The sequence below is a fragment of the Haliotis asinina genome, chromosome 8 (assembly GCF_037392515.1).
Source record: "Haliotis asinina isolate JCU_RB_2024 chromosome 8, JCU_Hal_asi_v2, whole genome shotgun sequence".
In the NCBI taxonomy this organism is placed as follows: domain Eukaryota; kingdom Metazoa; phylum Mollusca; class Gastropoda; order Lepetellida; family Haliotidae; genus Haliotis; species Haliotis asinina.
In genome coordinates, this window is record NC_090287.1 from 66357647 (window position 1) to 66380816 (window position 23170).

The 23170-nt window shown below is 40.5% G+C and overlaps 1 protein-coding gene across 1 annotated transcript; it reads right to left on the reverse strand.

The window, feature by feature from the left end:
• Window positions 1-73: 73 nt before the first annotated feature.
• LOC137293662 (nuclear exosome regulator NRDE2-like) lies at window positions 74-22625 on the reverse strand. Its single transcript, XM_067824348.1, has 10 exons — window positions 22424-22625; window positions 17976-18090; window positions 17194-17249; window positions 16716-16836; window positions 15621-16561; window positions 14998-15255; window positions 2622-4094; window positions 2230-2339; window positions 583-654; window positions 74-398 (listed from the first exon to the last, which is right to left on the reverse strand). The coding sequence occupies exons 1-10, from the start codon at window positions 22578-22580 to the stop codon at window positions 198-200; spliced, it is 3504 nt and encodes a 1167-aa protein (XP_067680449.1). The 5' UTR covers window positions 22581-22625; the 3' UTR covers window positions 74-197.
• Between the last annotated feature and the right edge of the window lie 545 nt (window positions 22626-23170).

Consider the following 23170-nt stretch of genomic DNA (forward strand, 5'->3'; position numbering starts at 1 on the left):
ATTTCTATAAACCTCTGTAAGCAAATTCAAGTGTTCTCACACTGGTGTGATCGTAAAATTAAACAAGAACAGCTTTGTTTGAGAATGTATTTTATTAAACATTATCACAGTTCAGTATGGCCCATTTCATTTACATGGAATGGAGACAATGGGCTTCAAAACAAAAATGTGCTAAATTTGAGAGAAACAGTTTATACTTAAACTTTCTTCAAATCCTCTTCCTCTTGTGGACTGTGATCAAGCAACGTCTCTTCCACCTGAGGAACAGGATCAGACTGAGCTAACAAATCTAGTTCTTCCAAAGGGATCTGAACACGCAGCTCTTTCTCTGTCATGAGGTCAACCATCTCTTGCAGCTGACTCTGCCCAAATAGACACACTCCGTCCTTGTACAGCACCTGCAAAATGTCAGTTGACAATGAGCAACTGGGGAACTATTGACCCTGGGGGTACTTAGGATCTGTGGATCCTGTTGTAACCATAGACCATGAATTGTTAATTGTGTACATACCTGTTACCTTGGATTCTGAGTGGCTTATGGTCTACATACATTGGACTATGAGTGACTGAACGAGTACATACCTTGACCCAGGGACATTGCTGCAGGGCCTGGTATAATATTCCTCTGGCTCGCTCTCTGTCTCCATACTTGCTCTGAATATAGATAGACAATAGTCTGGGATGATGAAACAAAATCTGTTTAAGTTGTGCCCCAGTGTTATTCCATAAGAAAGCTGAGCAGTATATGTGACGTAAACCATAGAAGTCACAGAAATCACAGACAAACTGTGACATGGTTCTCTGTAAAGTACAGATCAAATATTGATCATGACCTTCTGAATGTAGAAATGTCTGAACAATACACCCATTTTAAAATGTAAACTAGACATCAGCGTGTGAATATTTGGGATTGCTTTAAATGACAGGCTTTATGCCATAAACAAACAGGAACATAAGGACATGGTTGATGGTCCTCTGAGGACATGCAGTTTGCTCTCTATGGTTGAGTCCTCCTGATGTGCCAGACTAAAAGTTCCAGTGTTTTGCTTTTCCATGGCCTGTAACACTTGATGGCCTTATTTCCTGAACTGTTTCTGAACCAACATGTTTGTCTTGAATAGAATCAGTCCTTGTATCTCTACAGGACAATGTTGTGAAGCATAAAGACAGCATCATGATATCAACGACATCAGGAAATGGATAAACATTAACTACCTAAAGGTAAATGACAGCAACACAGAGGTTTTGAATAAGGATCGTGACATTGGCTCAACAAAAGTACTCCAACATGTAAAAATATGTTGGAGTTTGTTCCACCATGACCTAAAGAACCAGGTTCCCCTCACATGTCAGTTGATGCAGCACTGTTATTTATAGGACATCAGTTAACTGAAGTGTCATCTCAGATGCAACAAAAAGAATTCTCAGTTATATCTGAATGTCTGGATGTTGTAGATTCACTTCTGTATGGCATATCATTATCCCAGACCAAGAAACAAGCGGCAAGAATCATCACAAGGTGCACAGATGAGAACCCATCGCTCACAGACTGAGAAACAAACACCATTATCTACAAAATGTCTGAAGACCAACATGTCACCATCCTATTTGTCATCTCTCCTCAATAAGTATGCACTATTGAGAACTGTCAGATTTGAGGTTCACTCCATTTGAATTCCCTCCAAGCTCCAAGGGGATTTTAGCAGGGGTAGGAGTTTCTTCAATAGATTTTTATTTTGAACCTTCATAATGACCATTGCATATTTTTCAATGTCTTCATGAGAAAGTGAGTGACAAGTTTCACACCGAGCTACAAAAGAACATGGCATGGCTACAGTCTCAATGTGCACCATGGCAGTGCAATGTTTTCTGTCTGACATGGAGGCAGAGATGAATTTCAACCCTTTGCATTTGCCTGTTATGTAAGAGAGAAATAAACAGCTAAATCTTAGCAGTAAATGGAATATTTCTAAGAGAAGTAAACACATGGTGACATGTACCACAGTAAAAGATTTTTTAGGCTTTCTTCCATGCACCTGCTAAGGGAGATAGCTCCTGCAGATTGTGTTAGGTGGCCTACAATTTAACAACAATCCTTGCCATTACATTTAAGTGAACCTGTGGATTCACAAACAAATTCCAGGAAATAAAACAGTCAAGGGTTAGAAAGACATAATTGGAGTTCTTTGTACCCACTGATACTTGTGCATTATTCAACTGGTTTCTCACCTCGACATGGCAGTACAGCCTCCAAACCAGGGGGCAGTGTTGTGAGGCTGAGTTCCGAGTGCCACGCTCTAACAAACCACGTACTCTGTGCATCACACCACTGTTACAGACTGAAACAACACGATTCTGATCAATATCTGGATGAATGTGATTTTCATCAATCAACAATGAACATCTATTACAGCATACCAAGTTTACTAAATCCAGAGGATAATAGTCACTGCTACCTGCTAATGACCCATGCCAGTACCATCCACACTGCCCCAAGCATGTAGTACTACTATGTCCCGGGATCAATGTTGGGCTATGTTAAACACATGTAGAACTTTAATGAATCTAAAATAACATTAAAATGCCAACACTAAAGATTCCATGACAGTAAGCGAGAATACCTGTATGTGATTCCTCATGAAGAGAGGTAAGTCTTCCAACTTCGACCAGCACACTATGGATGAGAGGTAAAGGAGACGATGGATTGACTAATGCTCTGTCCATGTAGCGCCGAATGCGCCCGACAATGTGGGACCTGGACTCGAGGTCCACCAGACACTGCAGGAATGACGAGTTGTTGGGGAACTCGTCCAGGGCTCTGTCTATGACAACACGCAGCTGGCTGAGAGGCACTGCACTGATTGACATTTGATGGCAGAGAAGAATCCACTGTGACCTGAAGATATTCTCCCTGACTGCAAGGAGGGCTTGGCACCGAGCTGAACACTTGCAGCCATCCAGCAACAACAGGACATCTTGGTAGTTTGACATGGCAGCCTTAAGACCAATTGAACACAGGTCAAACATAGCTAGACAGTTCAGCTCACTGAGAAGCTGATGGAATACTTTGGTGTCACCTTCACCTTGAGGTGACTTTGCTTCACAGATTGTCCTGGCAAGGTGAGTGACCTTAGTTTTTATTTTACGCTGTGTCCTCAGTATAGAGCTTGTGGTCATCATTGGTTCCTTCTCAACTTTAAACTTTGTGCCTTCAGCTAAAGACATGAGGCAAAACAAGAGCCTTGTCTTCTGTTTTTGAGACACATCCATCTGCTTTTGAGTTAGGTCTGCATGGAAGGGCTGTGTGATGTTGAGGAGAAGTTGGCAGTAGGTCTGATACAGCAGACACAGGCCAGACTTGTCCTCACTGCTGCCCCCACTGAACATAGCTAGTGCGGTCTCCAAAACACCCATAGCCTCTTGGCTCTTCCCAAGATCATGTTCCAGACACGCGTATGCATTCCATACAGTCAGGTTATTACGGTTATGACCTTCCTTAAGCAGATTTTTCACAAACTTTCTGAGCTCCTTTGATATGTGTCTTGGTAAATTTCTAGGTGAATCAACTCCATGTTTCCTCCATTCATTCTGGATGAGCAGCAAGGTGAAGACTGTCTGACTCTGCCCCGAAAACACATGCACTGCCTGGGAGAGGATCTGGTGAATAAATCTCTGTAATGTCTCACTCTGGTTGGCAGCTCCATCCAGGTCTGGACTCCTTGCAGCTGGTAACCCTGGTAACTGGGACATCTTGTGGAGGTTCAGCTGGATGGAAGAAACTGAGATCCCGTCTTGTTCTTGCAGACACAGCTGAGAAAGAACATCTCGTGTGGCCACACCCAGTTGGTCTAGCAAACACATGACAAGACGGAACTGAGCATTTGGTTCTGAAACTTTGAACAGTACTGGTGTGATGTCGTCCACCAGAACCAGTCGCTCCAAATCCTCACAGTCTTCCTCTGTTTCGTTCTTTAAAATATCTGGTCGCCATGGCAGCCAATGAGCGTTTTCTCGTACTGTCTCGATTTCTAACCATGTTTGCCATTGAGGTATCTGTTTGGCTATGACATCATCCTCAGCTTCTTCTGTAGGATCTGAAAGTAAAACACGGCGATATGTATTGGGAGAATCTAAACATCTATATGTATTGGCATAATCTACACAGTGATATGTATTGGCATAATCTAAACAGCGATATGTATTGGCAGAATCTACACAGCGATATGTATTGGTAGAATCTACACAGCGATATGTATTAGCATAATCTAAACAGCGATATGTATTGGTAGAATCTAAACAGCGATATGTAGTAGCATAATCTACACAGCGATATGTATTGGTAGAATCTACACAGCGATATGTATTGGTATAATCTACACAGCGATATGTATTGGCAGAATCTACACAGCGATATGTATTGGTATAATCTACACAGCGATATGTAGTAGCATAATCTACACAGCGATATGTATTGGTAGAATCTACACAGCGATATGTATTGGTATAATCCACACAGCGATATGTATTGGCAGAATCTACACAGCGATATGTATTGGTATAATCTACACAGCGATATGTATTGGCAGAATCTACACAGCGATATGTATTGGTATAATCTACACAGCGATATGTATTGGTATAATCTACACATCGATATGTATTGGTAGAATCTACACAGTGATATGTAGTAGCATAATCTACACAGCGATATGTATTGGTAGAATCTACACAGCGATATGTATTGGTAGAATCTACACAGCGATATGTATTGGTAGAATCTACACAGCGATATGTATTGGTATAATCTACACAGCGATATGTATTGGCAGAATCTACACAGCGATATGTATTGGTATAATCTACACAGCGATATGTAGTAGCATAATCTACACAGTGATATGTATTGGTAGAATCTACACAGCGATATGTAGTAGCATAATCTACACAGCGATATGTAGTAGCATAATCTAAACAGCGATATGTATTGGTAGAATCTACACAGCGATATGTAGTAGCATAATCTACACAGCGATATGTATTGGTAGAATCTAAACAGCGATATGTAGTAGCATAATCTACACAGCGATATGTATTGGTAGAATCTACACAGCGATATGTAGTAGCATAATCTAAACAGCGATATGTAGTAGCATAATCTAAACAGCGATATGTATTGGTAGAATCTACACAGCGATATGTAGTAGCATAATCTACACAGCGATATGTAGTAGCATAATCTAAACAGCGATATGTATTGGTAGAATCTACACAGCGATATGTAGTAGCATAATCTACACAGCGATATGTATTGGTAGAATCTAAACAGCGACATGTAGTAGCATAATCTACACAGCGATATGTATTGGTAGAATCTACACAGCGATATGTAGTAGCATAATCTACACAGCGATATGTATTGGTAGAATCTACACAGCGATATGTAGTAGCATAATCTAAACAGCGATATGTAGTAGCATAATCTACACAGCGATATGTATTGGTGTAATCTAAACAGCGATATGTAGTAGCATAATCTACACAGCGATATGTAGTAGCATAATCTAAACAGCGATATGTAGTAGCATAATCTACACAGTGATATGTATTGGTAGAATCTACACAGTGATATGTATTGGTAGAATCTACACAGCAATATGTAGTAGCATAATCTACACAGCAATATGTATTGGTGTAATCTAAACAGCGATATGTAGTAGCATAATCTACACAGCGATATGTAGTAGCATAATCTAAACAGCGATATGTAGTAGCATAATCTACACAGTGATATGTATTGGTAGAATCTACACAGTGATATGTATTGGTAGAATCTACACAGCGATATGTAGTAGCATAATCTAAACAGTGATAGGTATTGGTAGAATCTACACAGCGATATGTAGTAGCATAATCTAAACAGTGATATGTATTGGTAGAATCTACACTGCGATAGGTATTGGTAGAATCTACACAGCGATATGTAGTAGCATAATCTAAACAGTGATAGGTATTGGTAGAATCTACACAGCGATATGTAGTAGCATAATCTACACAGCCATATGTATTGGTAGAATCTACACAGCGATATGTATTGGCATAATCTAAACAGCGATATGTAGTAGCATAATCTACACAGCGATATGTATTGGTAGAATCTACACAGCGATATGTAGTAGCATAATCTAAACAGCGATATGTATTGGTAGAATCTACACAGCGACATGTAGTAGCATAATCTAAACAGCGATATGTATTGGTAGAATCTAAACAGCGATATGTAGTAGCATAATCTAAACAGCGATATGTATTGGCAGAATCTACACAGCGATATGTAGTAGCATAATCTACACAGCGATATGTAGTAGCATAATCTACACAGCGATATGTATTGGTAGAATCTACACAGCGATATGTATTGGTATAATCTACACAGCGATATGTATTGGCAGAATCTACACAGCGCTATGTATTGGTATAATCTACACAGCGATATGTAGTAGCATAATCTAAACAGTGATATGTATTGGTAGAATCTAAACAGCGATATGTATTGGCAGAATCTACACAGCGATATGTATTGGCATAATCTACACACCAATATGTAGTAGCATAATCTACACAATGATATGTATTGGTAGAATCTACACAGCGATATGTAGTAGCATAATCTAAACAGCGATATGTATTGGTAGAATCTAAACAGCGATATGTAGTAGCATAATCTAAACAGCGATATGTATTGGCAGAATCTACACAGCGATATGTAGTAGCATAATCTACACAGCGATATGTAGTAGCATAATCTACACAGCGATATGTATTGGTAGAATCTACACAGCGATATGTATTGGTATAATCTACACAGCGATATGTATTGGCAGAATCTACACAGCGCTATGTATTGGTATAATCTACACAGCGATATGTAGTAGCATAATCTAAACAGTGATATGTATTGGTATAATCTACACAGCGATATGTATTGGCAGAATCTACACAGCGATATGTATTGGCAGAATCTACACAGCGATATGTAGTAGCATAATCTAAACAGTGATATGTATTGGTATAATCTACACAGCGATATGTAGTAGCATAATCTACACAATGATATGTATTGGTAGAATCTACACAGTGATATGTAGTAGCATAATCTAAACAGTGATATGTATTGGTAGAATCTAAACAGCGACATGTAGTAGCATAATCTAAACAGCGATATGTATTGGTAGAATCTACACAGCGATATGTAGTAGCATAATCTACACAGTGATATGTAGTAGCATAATCTACACAGCGATATGTATTGGTAGAATCTACACAGCGATATGTAGTAGCATAATCTAAACAGCGATATGTAGTAGCATAATCTACACAGCGATATGTATTGGTAGAATCTACACAGTGATATGTAGTAGCATAATCTACACAGTGATATGTAGTAGCATAATCTACACAGCGATATGTAGTAGCATAATCTACACAGCGATATGTAGTAGCATAATCTACACAGCGATATGTATTGGTAGAATCTAAACAGCGACATGTAGTAGCATAATCTAAACAGCGATATGTATTGGTAGAATCTACACAGCGATATGTAGTAGCATAATCTAAACAGCGATATGTATTGGTATAATCTACACAGCGATATGTATTGGCAGAATCTACACAGCGATATGTATTGGCATAATCTACACAGTGATATGTAGTAGCATAATCTACACAGCGATATGTAGTAGCATAATCTACACAGCGATATGTAGTAGCATAATCTAAACAGCGATATGTATTGGCAGAATCTACACAGCGATATGTAGTAGCATAATCTAAACAGCGATATGTATTGGTATAATCTACACAGCGATATGTATTGGCAGAATCTACACAGCGATATGTATTGGCATAATCTACACAGCGATATGTAGTAGCATAATCTACACAGTGATATGTATTGGCATAATCTACACAGTGATATGTATTGGTAGAATCTAAACTGCGATATGTATTGGCATAATCTAAACAGCGATATGTACTGGCATAATCTACACAGCGATATGTATTGGTAGAATCTAAACAGCGATATGTCACCCTCTCCATTACAGCACCCAATCTATTCTTACGACAAAAGTCAAATAGTGGTGAGTGGGGACTGTTGGGAGGGACCTTTAGACTATGAGTCAGGGTAAATATAAAGTATTGATCTTATCTTAAAAATTACATATTTTTTCTGATCATGACTCATGCATTACTGCTTGAATCTGATGGAATAGGTGGTTGGTCAGTCGGTCAGATGCTGTTTCATTTGGTTAAACTGGGGAGCATGGACTCTGTTGGTGCTTGTGACACAGTAACTTTGACGTCTTTGACATCTTCGTGATTATTCTCCATCACTTACAGTCTCAAAATATCACAAAACTGCAGTCTTCAATTTATAAAATGTCAAACTTGAAACACTCAAGAATTAAAGCCACCAGTTTTGCTGTACCGGGGCCTGGCTTGTGTGAACTCTTGTATATTGTTTGATCCATTCCTTGGGAACTCCTACCTGCACTCTTCGGACACTGCATGTTTTAAGTCAGGGACCACCTTCTCTTAAAAAAAACAAGTAAATCATAACATTTCGTACATTTTTATGGTTTGTAAAGAATTAGGTTGCTGCTCATCTCAGTTTGATCCATATATTAAAAACAGGCCATATTCTTAACTGAATCATATCACTGATGTGCTGCTTTATCTGGTTAAACTGGGCAACATGGACTCTGTTGGTGCTTGTGACACAGTAACTTGACGTCGTTGAGTTGTTGTGATTATGGGTGAGTCATTATCAATTGGGCTGGACCGTCAACTGCTGTGCCTCTGCTAAGGGTCTGAACTGATGGATACCAGATACATCTTCTGTGCCAGTGTCCATCAGATAATGGTTTGTGAAGACTAGTCTGATCTCCAGAAGCATCTTTCCATGACAGAGGAGATGGGTCAGTTACCATACATTATAGCTAAAATGGATAGAATTATCATTAAAACGACCGCACGTTATCAGAAATGAGCAGTCCACTGTAACTTGATAACGCCCGCAAAATACTTGACGACGGGCCATTATCAAGCCCGTTGTTACGTGACGTCATAAGTAGCTCAGCTGTTGAAGTTCAATCACCTTCGGCTCGAATGAACTTGGGTTCATTATGACCTTATATCTGGCTCACATTCGTCACATGTGCCTGCGCCATTATGCACTTTCCTGCCTGTGCCAACCATAACAATTGTAGCATAAATGACAACATACAGCAATGAAAACATTGACTTGAAGTCCAACGTTGTTGATCACTGAAAACAATGGCGGCTGGTAGTGTGAGCAAAGGTCAAGGTCGAATGTCGTCACTTTCAATAGTGACGTCATTTGTGTTGTTCTATGACGTGTCTATATTTGTAAAATGTGTGTCAGTGACCTCAGTCGTTTTGTTATTGGCAGTAAATGCTTCTAAACCGATGCCGCTGTTATTATTCTTATTTTATTAAAAATTCTATTCATTTTAGCTATAATAATGGTACGCTATTTTTCAGGGCATTATCATTTGCAGAAGCCCTCGGTCTTTTCAACTGCCCTCCTTCGTCGAGCAGTTAATGAAAGACCTCGGGCTTCTGCAAATGATAATGCCCTGAAAAATAGCTTTGCCCTTATACTATGATACAGGGCTGACATGGATGCAGTGGCTGTCACTTCATGAGCCTTGGTGACTCGAGGTGGATCCAATGCTACTGCTCTGTATGCCCTCAGTATTACTGCTCTCAGCCAGACGGATACTGTCTGGAGACATCTGCTGCTGTCCCTTGAAACTTCTCCTCCTCACAGTAGTTTTCTGCAGGTAAATTTTCATTGCTCTGACTGGGCATAAAGACATGTACTGTGAGTCATCTCATCCAAGGATGTAGAATAATGGATATGGAATTCTCTATCTGGTTGTCCTGGTAGCTGGTTCTTTGTGATATATCGTGATGCATATGAAGTCCCATAGAAGTGTGAGATTGATAACTGGATGATCGCCCATGTTGAATGGGGCTTGACTTTCGCATGGACTTCTGACATTATGGCTGCTGCAGCAAGTGTGAGGAGGAATAGCCTCTTCTGAGTTAGCAACTTAAAGTCTGCTTGATGTAGCGACTCATAATAGTTGCTGTTCGAGTCCCATGCTGGCATCTTAAACTTCCTCTGTTTATCCTCAAGCTTGAAGGATCCTAACCGTTCTGGATCCATAGTGAGGTTCATTCCTGAATTCATAGTAAGGACTGAACTAATGGCCGCCAGATAGGTGGACAATGCAGAACCCTTAAGGTGTCTGGTGGTTCTCATATGCCACAAGTATTGAGGATGTCGTATAAACTTTCTTTGCTGCAAACAGGAAAAAGTTCTTCCACTTCTCATCATAAACATTCCTTGTAGAATGTATAAGTGCTAACATAATGGCTTTGGCTGCTCTGGTATAGTATCCTCTTTTGGTGAGACAGTCTATTAATACGCTCCATGTAACCGGAGGCCTTCAGGGCCAACTTTAGATTCCAACTTATTGATGTGAAGATCTTGTTCTTCACTAGACCAGGATCATACAGCTACTTTTGCACCAATGTGGGTTCGTCGTCTTGGTTACAGTAAGTATCAGCAGGTGAAGAGTCCCTCATCCGTGATGAAATGAGATTGTTTACTGAATATACAGGAGTAGACTGACTAAGAGGTCTGTCGATCTCCGGAGTTGGTGGGATGTGGTGGTGCTACATGGCGAGGAAGACTTGGATGGTGATCGATGCCATCCCTTTCGGCTGCTACTATTGATTTCATTAGCATCTTTATTCTTCTTCCTTTACATGACACCATTCTCAACATTCAGTCATGCTGGCTTGGCTCCATTGGACATGTGTGCTCTGTTTCACACCCAGACCTTTTCCCAACAGTCCCACTTCCATGTGCAGAGGGACGCCAGCCTAGCAGATGATACACTATCTCAACAATAAATATATTTTCTTTTTTTGTCTTTCTTTCCTCTCACTAGTAAGCGTGAATGTCACTATCAATGTATCAAATAGTGTTAATAAAAAGGTAAAATGTTTTGAAACATATTTTGGGATTATTTAAATTATGCTTAAAAAATATGTACAAAAGCAATCTCAGCTAAAAAGTTTGGTGATTTTGTGCTTGTTCTTCCCCACCACTTACAGTCTCAAAATATCACAAAATTGCAGTCTTCAGTTTATAAAATGTCAAACTTGAAACACTTGAAGAATTAAAGCCACCAGTTTTGTTGTACTGGGGCCTGGCTTGTGTGAACTTTTGTATCTGTATCTTCATCATCAGTTGCTGAGCAAGGTCTTGAAACTGAACAAAGGGTTGAGTCTGAGTGAACAGAGGATTTGGAAGGGGAGGTTGCATCTGCAAATGTTCCTGGATGCAGCTAAGGTTGTTGAAGACCAAAGGAGAGAACTGTTTGAACCTCACCTGCATGAAGTAGGAATCAAAGCTGGGATAATCGGCCTGGCTAGCTCCTGCATGAAGGTTGGCATCTGGGTCATCACTTGCATGAAAGTCTGCGTCTGCGGGATGATCTGCGTCTGTGAAGAAGATGTCTGCTCGATCATCTGTGTTGATGGCAGGTGCCTAACAATGACTCCTGGTTCTAGGACCAGGCCACTGAGTCATCAAGGTCATCTCATACTACTGAAGACTTCTTAGTAGAGGTATTCACTACCTTCTCAAGGGACACTTTCTTCAGTTCGGTGTTTACTGCTAGCTCTTGAGAATCAACGGAAGACTGAAAGGACGTTTTATTAATATTCAAAAGGATAATTTCCTCCTCAGGAAAGTAAAGGAAAGAACTCAAGTTCAGGTTTTATCTGGGACTTGTCACCATCTGAACTCACATTTTCACGCCTTTATAGACTAGTATCCAGTCTTTTCCTCAATAAAGACAACAAACAATTATCAAACTTTGTGTTAGATAAATGGGCACAATGTTTACACGTAGCAGCAATACTGCAGGTGACAGAACAGCAAGTGGAACACATTGAGTGTGGATCGAATTCAGATAACCTGTATCTGCATACACAACACAAACCTATAGGGCAACACCAATCTGAAATCAGCTGATCAGATAATGTTAACAAGCATTGTCACAAAGGTGACATTATTCCCCACCACAAATGACCAAATCAAATTTGAAAAGTAATGAAAGTGAGGGTCATATTCTAAGATGAAGTTAAATGTCAACAAAATCATGGCCATTCAACCTCTCTTGATATCGTGCTCTGTAGTTGTACAAATACAAATATTTTCAAGACTCACTTGACATGAATGTCATGGTGTATGAAATATGCCAATGCATTAAGAAAGGAGGTGCTTATCACAAAACATTCAAGAGAAGTCTTGAAAGTCTATGAAGAAAATCGTTCTTGAGATATCTTGCTGACAATCGTAACATGCAGTTTAATATGCTGAAGTCTTCAAAGTGTTGCTGTGAGCCTGAAAATTATGTGAAGGTCATCAAAATCAAATGGGCCCTGGGCCTTTCCTTGATGAAAGTTGGTGACAAACATGAAGAAAATCGAGTGAAAGTTCTTGAGATATCTTGCTCACAAGCTTAACATGCAGCTTGACATGCTGAAATCTTCAAAGTGTCGTCATGACCTTGAAAATTTAGTAAAAGTCACCAAAATCAACTGTGCCTTAAGCCTTTCAAAGATAAAGCTTGATGTCGAATATGAAGAAACTTTAGGGAATGGTTCTTGAGATATCTTGCTGACAAGGGTGAAACATTGTAGTCCACTTGTGACCTTGAAATGAAGGTAAAGGTCACCAAACCTGACGGGCACCTTTCTTATACTGTGCTGAACCTAGGTATCATATTTGAAAAGAATATAGTCAGCGGTTCTTATGATGTTCCATGTGAATGGTTCTTGAGATATCTCACTGACATAGGTAAGACGTTGAAGTCCCCTTGTGACCTTGAAATAAAGTGACATTGACATTCCTTATACTGTGATAAGCCTAGGTACCAAATGTGAAAAGAATCTAGTCAATGGTTCTTAAGATATGCCAATTTGTATGTATGTATGTATGTATGTATGTATGTATGTATGTATGTATGTATGTATGTATGTATGTATGTATGTATGTATGTATGTATGTATGTATGTATGTATGTATGTACAGTATGGTTCAAAATTATTGAGAATAGCTAAAGCATTTCATATTATTAAACGAGAACAAATCAGATAAAATTGAATGTATTGTGAAAGTGAACTGACCTTTTCATGTTGTGTAGGCAACGATTTAATATTTTATCAAGTCTCCTTGAGCTTCACGGCACAGTCTAAGACGGGTAAGCATACTTCCTATCAGAGAGGTTAGTGTCTCGTGAGTTATGCTGTCCCAGTATCGGACCACTTCTCTCTTCATGTCTTCAATTTTTGTCAACCCCTTTTGATTCACACATTCCTTCATCATCCCCCAAATGTTCTCAATGGGATTTAAGTCAGGACTATATGCAGGAAACGGTAATGCAGTCACATTTTTCTCCTGAAACCACTGCTTGGCATGTTTTGCGGTGTGTTTAGGATCATTATCTTGCTGCAAAATCCAGTCATTTCCATAAAACACATGTGCACTTGGAAGGAGAAAATTATCTAATATGTTAGTGTAGCGTTGACTTGTCAGATTTCCCTCAAACACACACAGCGGGGTCGTTCCTGTTAAGGATATCCCTCCCCATACATGAAACTTTGGGCTGTATTTAGGTCGTCGATACAACGGTGCTGACGCAGACTTTGTCCATATTTTCACATTATTGGGATATACCCATATTGAGCTTTCATCAGTAAAAATCACATTTTCCCAGTCAAAGTTTTCATGTGCCAAACACCACTCAACACGCCTGTCTTTATGTTCTTGTTTCATGAGAGGAGAAGGAATTCCAGTCTTTTTCTCCCATCCAAGATCAATCAAATTTCTTCTAACTGTAGATTTTGATACAACTGTTGATCCCCTTTCTATCATTTCATACCTGATGTTGGAGATGCTTGCCCTTTGCTTTTTAGACGCTAAAATTCCCAGCCGGACGCGATCTGAGAAGTCCAATTTTCTGGGTCCCCCTGCTCCTTTCTGGTGCCCCAAATCCTTTCCCTCTTTAAAATTCTTCCTAATCCTATACACAGTAGAAAGAGGAGTTCCTGTTCTCTCTGCCAATGTATTTACATCATCAATTCCTTGATTACACAACTCAAAAATCAACCTTCTTTTATCTTCAGCAGACATTGTTGACAGTGCTGAGGAAAATGACGTCTGCTACAAATTCAGGGGAGGTAACTCTAATTGTACTATACTCAGTAGGAGTAGATGAGTTACCTCCCTTATACCATTACTTAGTTTTAAGTATCAGTGAATCAGTTGAGGTATTAGGATAGCTCAAAGTAAGAAGAAAAATTCTCAATAATTATGAACCAGACTATATGTGATGGACGGATGGACAGACAGAGCCTAATACTATTCCCCTGCTTCGTGCTAAACATGTGGCTGGGGATAACAAATTAGCCACTAGTCAGTAATTACAACCCATGGATATCATGACCAAAGGATACAGGACACGTGTGCACATGGCAATTTGATTGTGTGTGCTGAAATATGAGAGTAGCAGTTGAAAACTGGATAAGTGTCATCCACAAACCATCAAGTAGGCGAAAATCGAGACAGCGGCTGGCAGTCTATGGTCACATGGGATGTTAGCACAATTTGGGGTGATCTTTTAGACTATCCCTTTGGGAACAAATAAAACCAGGACAGAGGTTTCTACTGTACCTCGGAAGAAAAGGGTGATAAGCTATGATATGAGGATAAGGAGAAATAATTATTTTCTACGGAAGATCTAAGATATGGCAAATTAATTTGACCTTATTCGGAAAGCACAATAGCCACAGCAAAACATGATAAACAGATGACACCACACATCGACATACCTGCTGTTACAACAGGTGTCTCTGCTGACATCTTGTCTCTGCACCTCCATGCTGCCCAGCCAGCCGCCCCTGGCTCCCCAAACCTGGGAACGCTGCTGTCCCAGAAACTCTCAAACACTCCTGCTCTGTCTGCAGTCGAGGTGTCGGTGAGACTTGAGGGACAAAAGACGTTGAACTCAATGAGGGCCTGGTACGAGGCTACAGCTCGCTCTGTGTAACCTACTTGGTGCAGGAACATACAATACTGGACAAACACACCTGGAACACAAGTGACACCTATACAAATTGCAGTTGTGATTATGGAAGGCAACTGCCATCACTTCTCATAAAGTTATTGTCATGCCTGTCATGTCAGCTTACATTATCTGTACACATATTATGCTGATGAATCAGTTCTGAAACAAGCAACAATTTCCTCATGAAACATTAACATGCAAGTAAACGTTCAAGAGACCGTTCATACTGGAGGACACAAGATGATATTTATGGAGAAGCATGTACAGTGTGAATGTACTCCTCCCCCTCCCCCTCTTGACATTTGACTTTTCTATACTTTTTAATAAACCGACTGTTCAGTTTCCTTATGAAATTGTTAATCAGTCTTACACAGGTTTTTGACTCACCCATGAGGTTGGAGTCCGGAACATCTGCTGGCCTTGCTGTCTTCATGTTCCCCTCCACAACAGCGGTGAGCACACGGAAACACTTGTGGTACAGCTTGATGAGCTTGGAGACAGAGAAGGAGGTGAGTCTGGACTGCTGAAACATGAGATAGCTGTGCCACAGCTTGGTGTTGGCGGAGTGGACAAACAGCAGCTGGTCCCACTCCCGGGCAAGCTGTGCCCCATCCCACACATCCTTACACACCTCCAGCTGGGCCAGCTTCAGATCTATACTCCCTGGGTTATCCGACAGTGCCCTGCTCAGGATCGCCAGCTTCTTGTCAATCACTGCCTTGGAAAGCCCACCCCCTTGCCATGAATCTCCAACTCCACTGAACACTTTGTCCTGGAACTTCACAAACTCCAGCCAGAGTTTTACATTTTGTGTATCATCCCGGAGCCTTTTATTGTATGTTGCAACCTGCTGGAGAATCTCATCATCAGACTGCATCTCCTCCTGGGCGGCACCTTCATCAGTGCCCCGACCTTGGACATACTGTCTGGTGGCCTCATCTAACACCCACAAGGGGTCAGCAGCAGTGTCTGTCACCCCTACTAGGGGAATGTACTGAACTTGAGCAGCTTCCCCATCCACATGCCTCACCTTGACTCCCACCTTCCTCAGCAGTGCTCTGCTTCTTTTATGGCAATACCTCATTGGCTCCGCTTTCTTACTCGAGTTCTTCTCGTGTTTGAAAATATCCAGGTTCCCCTGTACTCCAAGTACTGAGTGCCCAAGTCTTTTGTAGCCAGCAATGTGACCCTTGTAGAGGCACTCATATGTCCACAAGTCCTTGTCACGTTGGCGGTCTATCCTGAAGGCATCTTCAGGCTCCAGGCCAATCATCTCCTCAATGAACACCTTCTTGGTACTGACTGACACCTTCTCTGGCAAATGGGATCTGTGTAAAACATAGCCCTCATCAACACACATAGAATCTCAGTCTTCCAGCTTCAGGTTACAATATAAACACATGTCATGAAAGCCGTCTAGCATACATTCAGCAGTACTGTAACTGACTATCATGTGAAAAGTTGTTAACACATTCTACTTACTGTATCCTTGAAGAAACCATTGGTTCTTTTCTCTTGACTTTTGTTTTCTTATGCTTGTGTTTATGCTTGGCCTTTTTCCTTTTCTGGGATGCAGGGCCTTCATCAACTGGTTCAGCAATTCCTGTGGGGAACATGGCGACAAGTATGGTCAGACTGCTTGGCTGGTATGCTTTCCCTGGTCTGGCAGGATCAAGTCAGGGTCAACTATCAATATAACTAATACTGTGAAACAGTGGTCAAATGTAGCATAAGTTACTTTTGAGATTACTCTACAGTGAAGTATAGACTCTAGTACTCTTGGTGGGTTTAGTTCCCTCTAGGATTCAAACCTACACCCTCAGAGTCATGCACCTAATCACCAGCACACAAAGTCAGACACCTAACCCACTCAGCCACCACAGCTTCCAGTCTGCAAGATGTCCTAAAACTTATGCAGTGGTTTAGTTACCATAGTTAGAGGTGTGATGATAACACTGACCTTGGGACTCATCACTGCCACCTCCTTCACTTGGCTCCCTCGGTGAGAGAGTACATCTGTAACACATGATCCAACCTTTCTATACACAGACACAAACATACCAGCAATTCAAAACAATCATTGGTAACTTGCCTTCTGGATAACAGACACACAGGAGTATTAACAGGAATAGTTATACACTGAGGAGCTGGGATAATAGACAGGAGCATTAACACGAATGGTCATACACTAAGGAGCTTGGACAAACAACAAACAGGAGTACTAACAGGAATGGTTATACACTAAGGAGTTTGGACAAACAACAGACAGGAATACTAACAGGAATGGTTATACACTAAGGAGTTTGGACAAACAACAGACAGGAGTATTAACACGAATGGTTATACACTAAGGAGTTTGGACAAACAACAAACAGGAGTACTAACAGGAATGGTTATACACTAAGGAGTTTGGACAAACAACAGACAGGAATACTAACAGGAATGGTTATACACTAAGGATTTTGGACAAACAACAAACAGGAGTATTAACAGGAATGGTTATACACTAAGGAGTTTGGACAAACAACAGACAGGAATACTAACAGGAATGGTTATACACTAAGGAGTTGAGATAACAGACTGACAGAAGTATTAACAGGAATGGTTATACACTAAGGATTTTGGACAAACAACAGACAGGAGTATTAACAGGACTGGTTATACACTGAGGAGTTGAGGTAACAGACAGACAGGAGCATTAACAGGAATGGTGTTACACTGAGGAGTTTAGCTACTGCTCACTGGTTTCCTGACTTGGCGCTGGCATTGTACACTGTGATGGCCTCTTGGAGCTCCACTACTGATGCTACAGCAGCAGCCCCATAACTTGGGTTGTGAAGCCAGTCCAGGTCCCCATCTGTCAACAGCACTTGGTCAGTGAATGGAATACAATATGCATTTAACAGTTTTAATATGTTTGTCTGACCAGAATTCACAAGATGTAATGCTAGTTTTAATGCTGTGAATCCAGAAACATCAAGCAAATACTGAATGGCATGTGAACGAGCACAGGAAGTTCCACACCATTTTGCAATTTTATTATTAATTTGTACCTTTTTATCATGTCTAACAAAGTCACAAGAATAGGAAACAAATGTCACTACTGGTTTACAAAGGTTGATAGAAATATTCTCAATGAAGCCATATGTATGGAAAAAACTGTTGTATGTAGAAAACAAGCAGCATGTACATAACCCTGCTCCAGGAAGTCCATGGGGAGCTTGCATCTTGCCCAGTTTGACCATGTGACAGACAATGAAGTCATTATCTTATCTAATAAGATGGTAGGGCAAGAGTATATTGTGTGAGATCGGATCAATATTATGAATGTACAGTTTTGTAACTGATCCTTTCTAATATCATACTCTTATCCTGCAGATTATGTCAGTCTGTGGGTAGATGACATTCGTGAGATGACCTGTTCAAGAGGAGGCTGACCTAGTATTGTGATCAAAGAACAGATCCCAGCCTTGAACTTTGGTTCAAACTAAAACCCTTAGTGATACTTTACACTAACTCCCACAGATTGAGTGATCATGAGTAACATGACTTTTTTAATTCATCATAGTCAATTGACAATGACAAATTTCACAGTGAGATAAGGCAGTTTATTTCTGGAACAGTTGATCTTCAATGAGTAGGCAAAGGGACAGGCTGCGGAGTGTTCAGACACTGCGGTACAACTGCCTTACAATTGAAGTACATAGACAGTATAGAAGTAACAGGATCCTAAGATCATAATTTCATGAGAGAGATAAGAGGTAGAGGATCCATAGTACTAGAGTCCTGTCTGGGCAATGCTCAAGGCAGGGATCAACAAAGAATCACTGAATGTTGGACACTCCAGGGAAGGATGTTGAAGCTTAAAGCAAACTTTGAGGTGCCAATGGCAGATAAGGGAGGGATAATAAAATAGACAGAATCCATTGCAAGACTGATGAGGTGACACTGGCAGTAGACATGATGACACTGTCACCACAATGGTCAAAGGAGGGATGGACAATGTCATTGTAAGTTTTGTCGAAGTGAAGGGTGGATACGTTGGAATCCTCGCTTTCAACGAGATATTCCACTTGGGATCATCTGTCCACTTTAATACGACTGCACAAAAATGAAATTCAAAGAAGAAAAAGAAATTCTAAATTGAATTTGACTACTTAAGAATAGCATCCACCTCTGTTTATTATAGCTTTGGAATCATATTTGTGTTAACTGAACAGCTCTCATCTATACCTCAGTTAATGTATGACGTGTATGCTGCAGTTGTGATGTATGTAGCGGTAATATTTTCACTCCTACTGGTTTGAAACAAGACTATATACTAAACCCACTCCTGTTCTTTCCTTATCAATTGGATATCTATTGAACGCTACAGAACTGTAACTATGGGGTATAATTATTCCTGATGTACTTGCAATCTTGTTGATGTTTGTTGCTGATGTTGATGTTATACATGTATCTGATAATGAATCTGGGTTACTAGAACAACATAATATTGTAGAATTATTTGATTATGTGTTCTGTTGTATTTCTTTGTCAAGCATAAGTGAATTAAGACATCAAAGGACAGACATGAAAATCGGTCTACCATTATCCTCAGCTGTTGGTAATTCCAGATATGCACACCCTTTTGTATTTTTGTATTAGATGTATATGAGTATCAACTATGCTGCCTTACTTCAGTTTTGCTTGACAAAAGTATGAGGATCTATGTCAAAACATTGTATCACAACAGAATAAAGATGTTGTTATCCATAAACACTCTTGCCTTTACTATGAGAAAAGGATACAAGGGAAGTTAACGCAATTTACATACAATGGGAACTCACCAAAAATCTTCATGCCATACTTCGAGTAATAATAATAAAACTAACAACAATTATTATTTTCTGTCCCTTTTGACAGCAGTGTGATTGGCAAGATTCAGGAAAAGCATGATAAATATGCGGATTTCGCTTTTGAAATGTCTTGCTTGCATCCCAAGCATGTCGTTAGACTCCCAATTGTTCTCAGGGCCCTTGGTTTGGTACCTCTTGAACTCTTGGCGCAGATCAGGAGAGTGCCTAGGTTCTCCACTGGGAGCACAGCCCTTCTGACAGTCTGGGTAATGCAGAAGGCTGCAGTGTTGGAGACCCTCCATATTCTCTGTAAAGTTCTTGGTGGGTTCGACTAGGCAGTGTTTCCTGAGAGAAGTCCCATTCACTGTCTGGACAGCATGTAGATGGGGCGAGGACCCTGAGCTGATGATAAGCCCTTGTAGCCTGACTGAGCCAGGATCACCCGAACTCTCCCTGCTGCATTTTAATCTGTAACACATAATTCACTTATATAGCGCATTGCATCCACCTGACTAGCTGCTCACTGGACACTGTAATCAGAATCTGATTATTATTACCCGGATAACCCAAGCTGCCTCTTAGGTGCTAGAAGGTTGTAGTCACATGACTTTATCTCATCGGGTACCCATTTTCTGCTTGGTGAACAGAGGCAATTTTGAATGAACTCACTTGCCAAAGGTGAGACCACATTTAGCACATGCGCTTCGTTGTGGGGCAGGACTGCCAAACACAGTCACCCATCCAAGGACTGCTCGAGCTCGACAGTGCCTAACTTCAACCGATTTGTGACCTGAATTCTACGCACAGGAGCTCTACAAACAGGACCACTCGTCACCACAATATTTCACCTATACCTTATTATTTCCTTGTATTTTTCATTGTTCTAAATCCTTTTACAGTCCACTCAGGAAAAGTGTATAAGCCTGCAACTTAATGTTGCTTACATTTCTGTTTAATAACAGCCAATAACAGTACCAATAACTAACTATGGACACTCCCCAAGGTTCCCTTTTCAAAAGGTTCCATTTTACAATCAATATGCGTTTGAGAGTCAGCTAGCATTAAGCTTGCTAATTACCAAAGAAGCAGAAGAGTTCTGACATATTCCACTCTCAAATTAGCCTAAGTTGGGTTGAAGGGATTGTTGTCAGCACGGGTAATAAAAATATGTACCCAGGTATATGTCTTTAAATAGAAATATACCCTAACCAAAATCTGAAAACAGAACTGTACCCCAGGTCTTGTTCATTCTGCATTGTGCTGTTTTCTTGACTGAAACTGCTGAACTGCTGTTTTAGAGACATTTGATCACATCATATAAGAAACAAGCATAGACAATAATGAAAGGTAACAACTCCATATATATATGGTTTCGGTTTGGGTTACAGAATATTGACCATGTTGACATGTCCTCTTGTTTTAATACCAGGTATGTTTCTGCAATTTGACTTTGTTTCTGTATACTGGAACATACCTTGGGTACAGATCTGTGATACCTATGCCGCCAACAACACCTACAGCCAAAGCTTGGTGACAAAGATGGGGGGCATGGTGAGAGACCTGGCTAAGGTGTCAAGCTAGTAAACCAGTGAGCTTGAGGTGATGGGATCAAGCCAAGCAGTGACCTTCTCCAAAAACCTTGGAGTCAACTTTGTGTTTTCACAGCCCCTAGTGTGCAGTACACAACCCTGTTTACTTGAAAGAACCCACAAATCTGTTGGTATATGACCAGATGGTCGCCATGTTAATAAATGCCAACACTTAGTTGCAGGTACAGCAAAGTGCAGTAAACTTGGACGAAGCACTATGGCAATGTGTCCCATTCCACCCAGTAGTGAATGGATACCCGGTAAGGATGGGAAAGCCACATTAGCTGGGTGTACCTAGTGGCTGCAAGAGTTGAGATTGATAACTGTGCCGTTTGAGACTGACATCCAAAGGGAAATCGAAGGAAAAACAAAGACCCCTTGAGCTGGTGATCTGCATATTGGGGAATGATTTCCACCTGTAACCCCCGTTCTTTTAAATCATTCTATGTCTAGAAATAGATGGGGTTTTTTTTAGAAAGCTTGTCTAATCCACAGATCATACATCTATTATATGGTCTCTGCCTAATCCTAACCCTAAACCCAACATAATGTTAATTCAAAACCCAAAACCTAAACCCTAACCTCTAGAAATAGTCATAACAAATGGAATACATTTCATGCGGCGGTTACGGGCGGAACTCTTACCCGCTAAGATACTTTCTAATCAAGACTTCAAGTCATATTGAAGTGGGTACCCTTAATTGTTGATTTTGATTGATGATCGAAAATTGGACAATTTCATACATAAAACCATATTCCGCACCTTCTGTGTCTTCAGTGTGAGAGGCATTATGACTGCTGCCCACGGGAAAAAGTGTATGCGTCTCATAATTCTTTACAGTTGCACTGGACAACGGGGACAGAGTCTGAGATGGGGAGCTTGTCTTTAAGTCATCGTGAATCGTTTCCTCCGCGTCCATATTCAAAGGGAGGTAAATCTCATAACAGTACCGCTAAAAGGGAATGACAAATGAACACGTACAATAGAATTTCTGCTGTGTCATCAATATTTGAGAGAGAGAGAGAGAAACGAGGAGATCAGGGATGGGCCAATATACACTTACGTTTATACCACCTGTACCATGCAGTCGAATACAACCCCAGCTACAAAATGCCCCAGTGGATTTGGTCAACTGCCTCCGATTTTTGGTCAAATTGCCCCTTGCTAATGATTAAATACATACCATAAATGCACAGTTTCTGTCTACTTTGATATTATATTCTTCATATAAAGGTTAATTATTTCTTATAAATGGCTTCCTACGAGTCTGTGTATAATAGGAATTACATCAAGTCAAAGTCTTTTTTTTCTTTTCTATTTCACTTTCCTTCTGCGTGGCGGGATGGTGGCAGTTCCGTCGGTACCCACTGTTAATAATTTATGGTTAGGGGGAAGTGAGAATTATGATTTTGTAGGGGTGGGGATAACCCATGCATTTTGTTCGGGGATGAGTAGGGAGTGGGGAGGATTGGGTGTGTGTGTCGATCCGGTCCCGCGGCTAATTAAACC

Excerpts from the sequence above, each read along its gene's own strand:
- LOC137293662 (XM_067824348.1), bottom strand. The coding sequence starts at position 22,580 with ATGGACGCGGAGGAAACGATTCACGATGACTTAAAGACAAGCTCCCCA. Across the intron at positions 18,091-22,423 it reads TCACACTGAAGACACAGAAG|ATGGGGACCTGGACTGGCTT; the intron begins GTGCGGAATATG and ends TGCTGTTGACAG. Across the intron at positions 17,250-17,975 it reads AGCGCCAAGTCAGGAAACCA|ATGTACTCTCTCACCGAGGG; the intron begins GTGAGCAGTAGC and ends CATGTGTTACAG.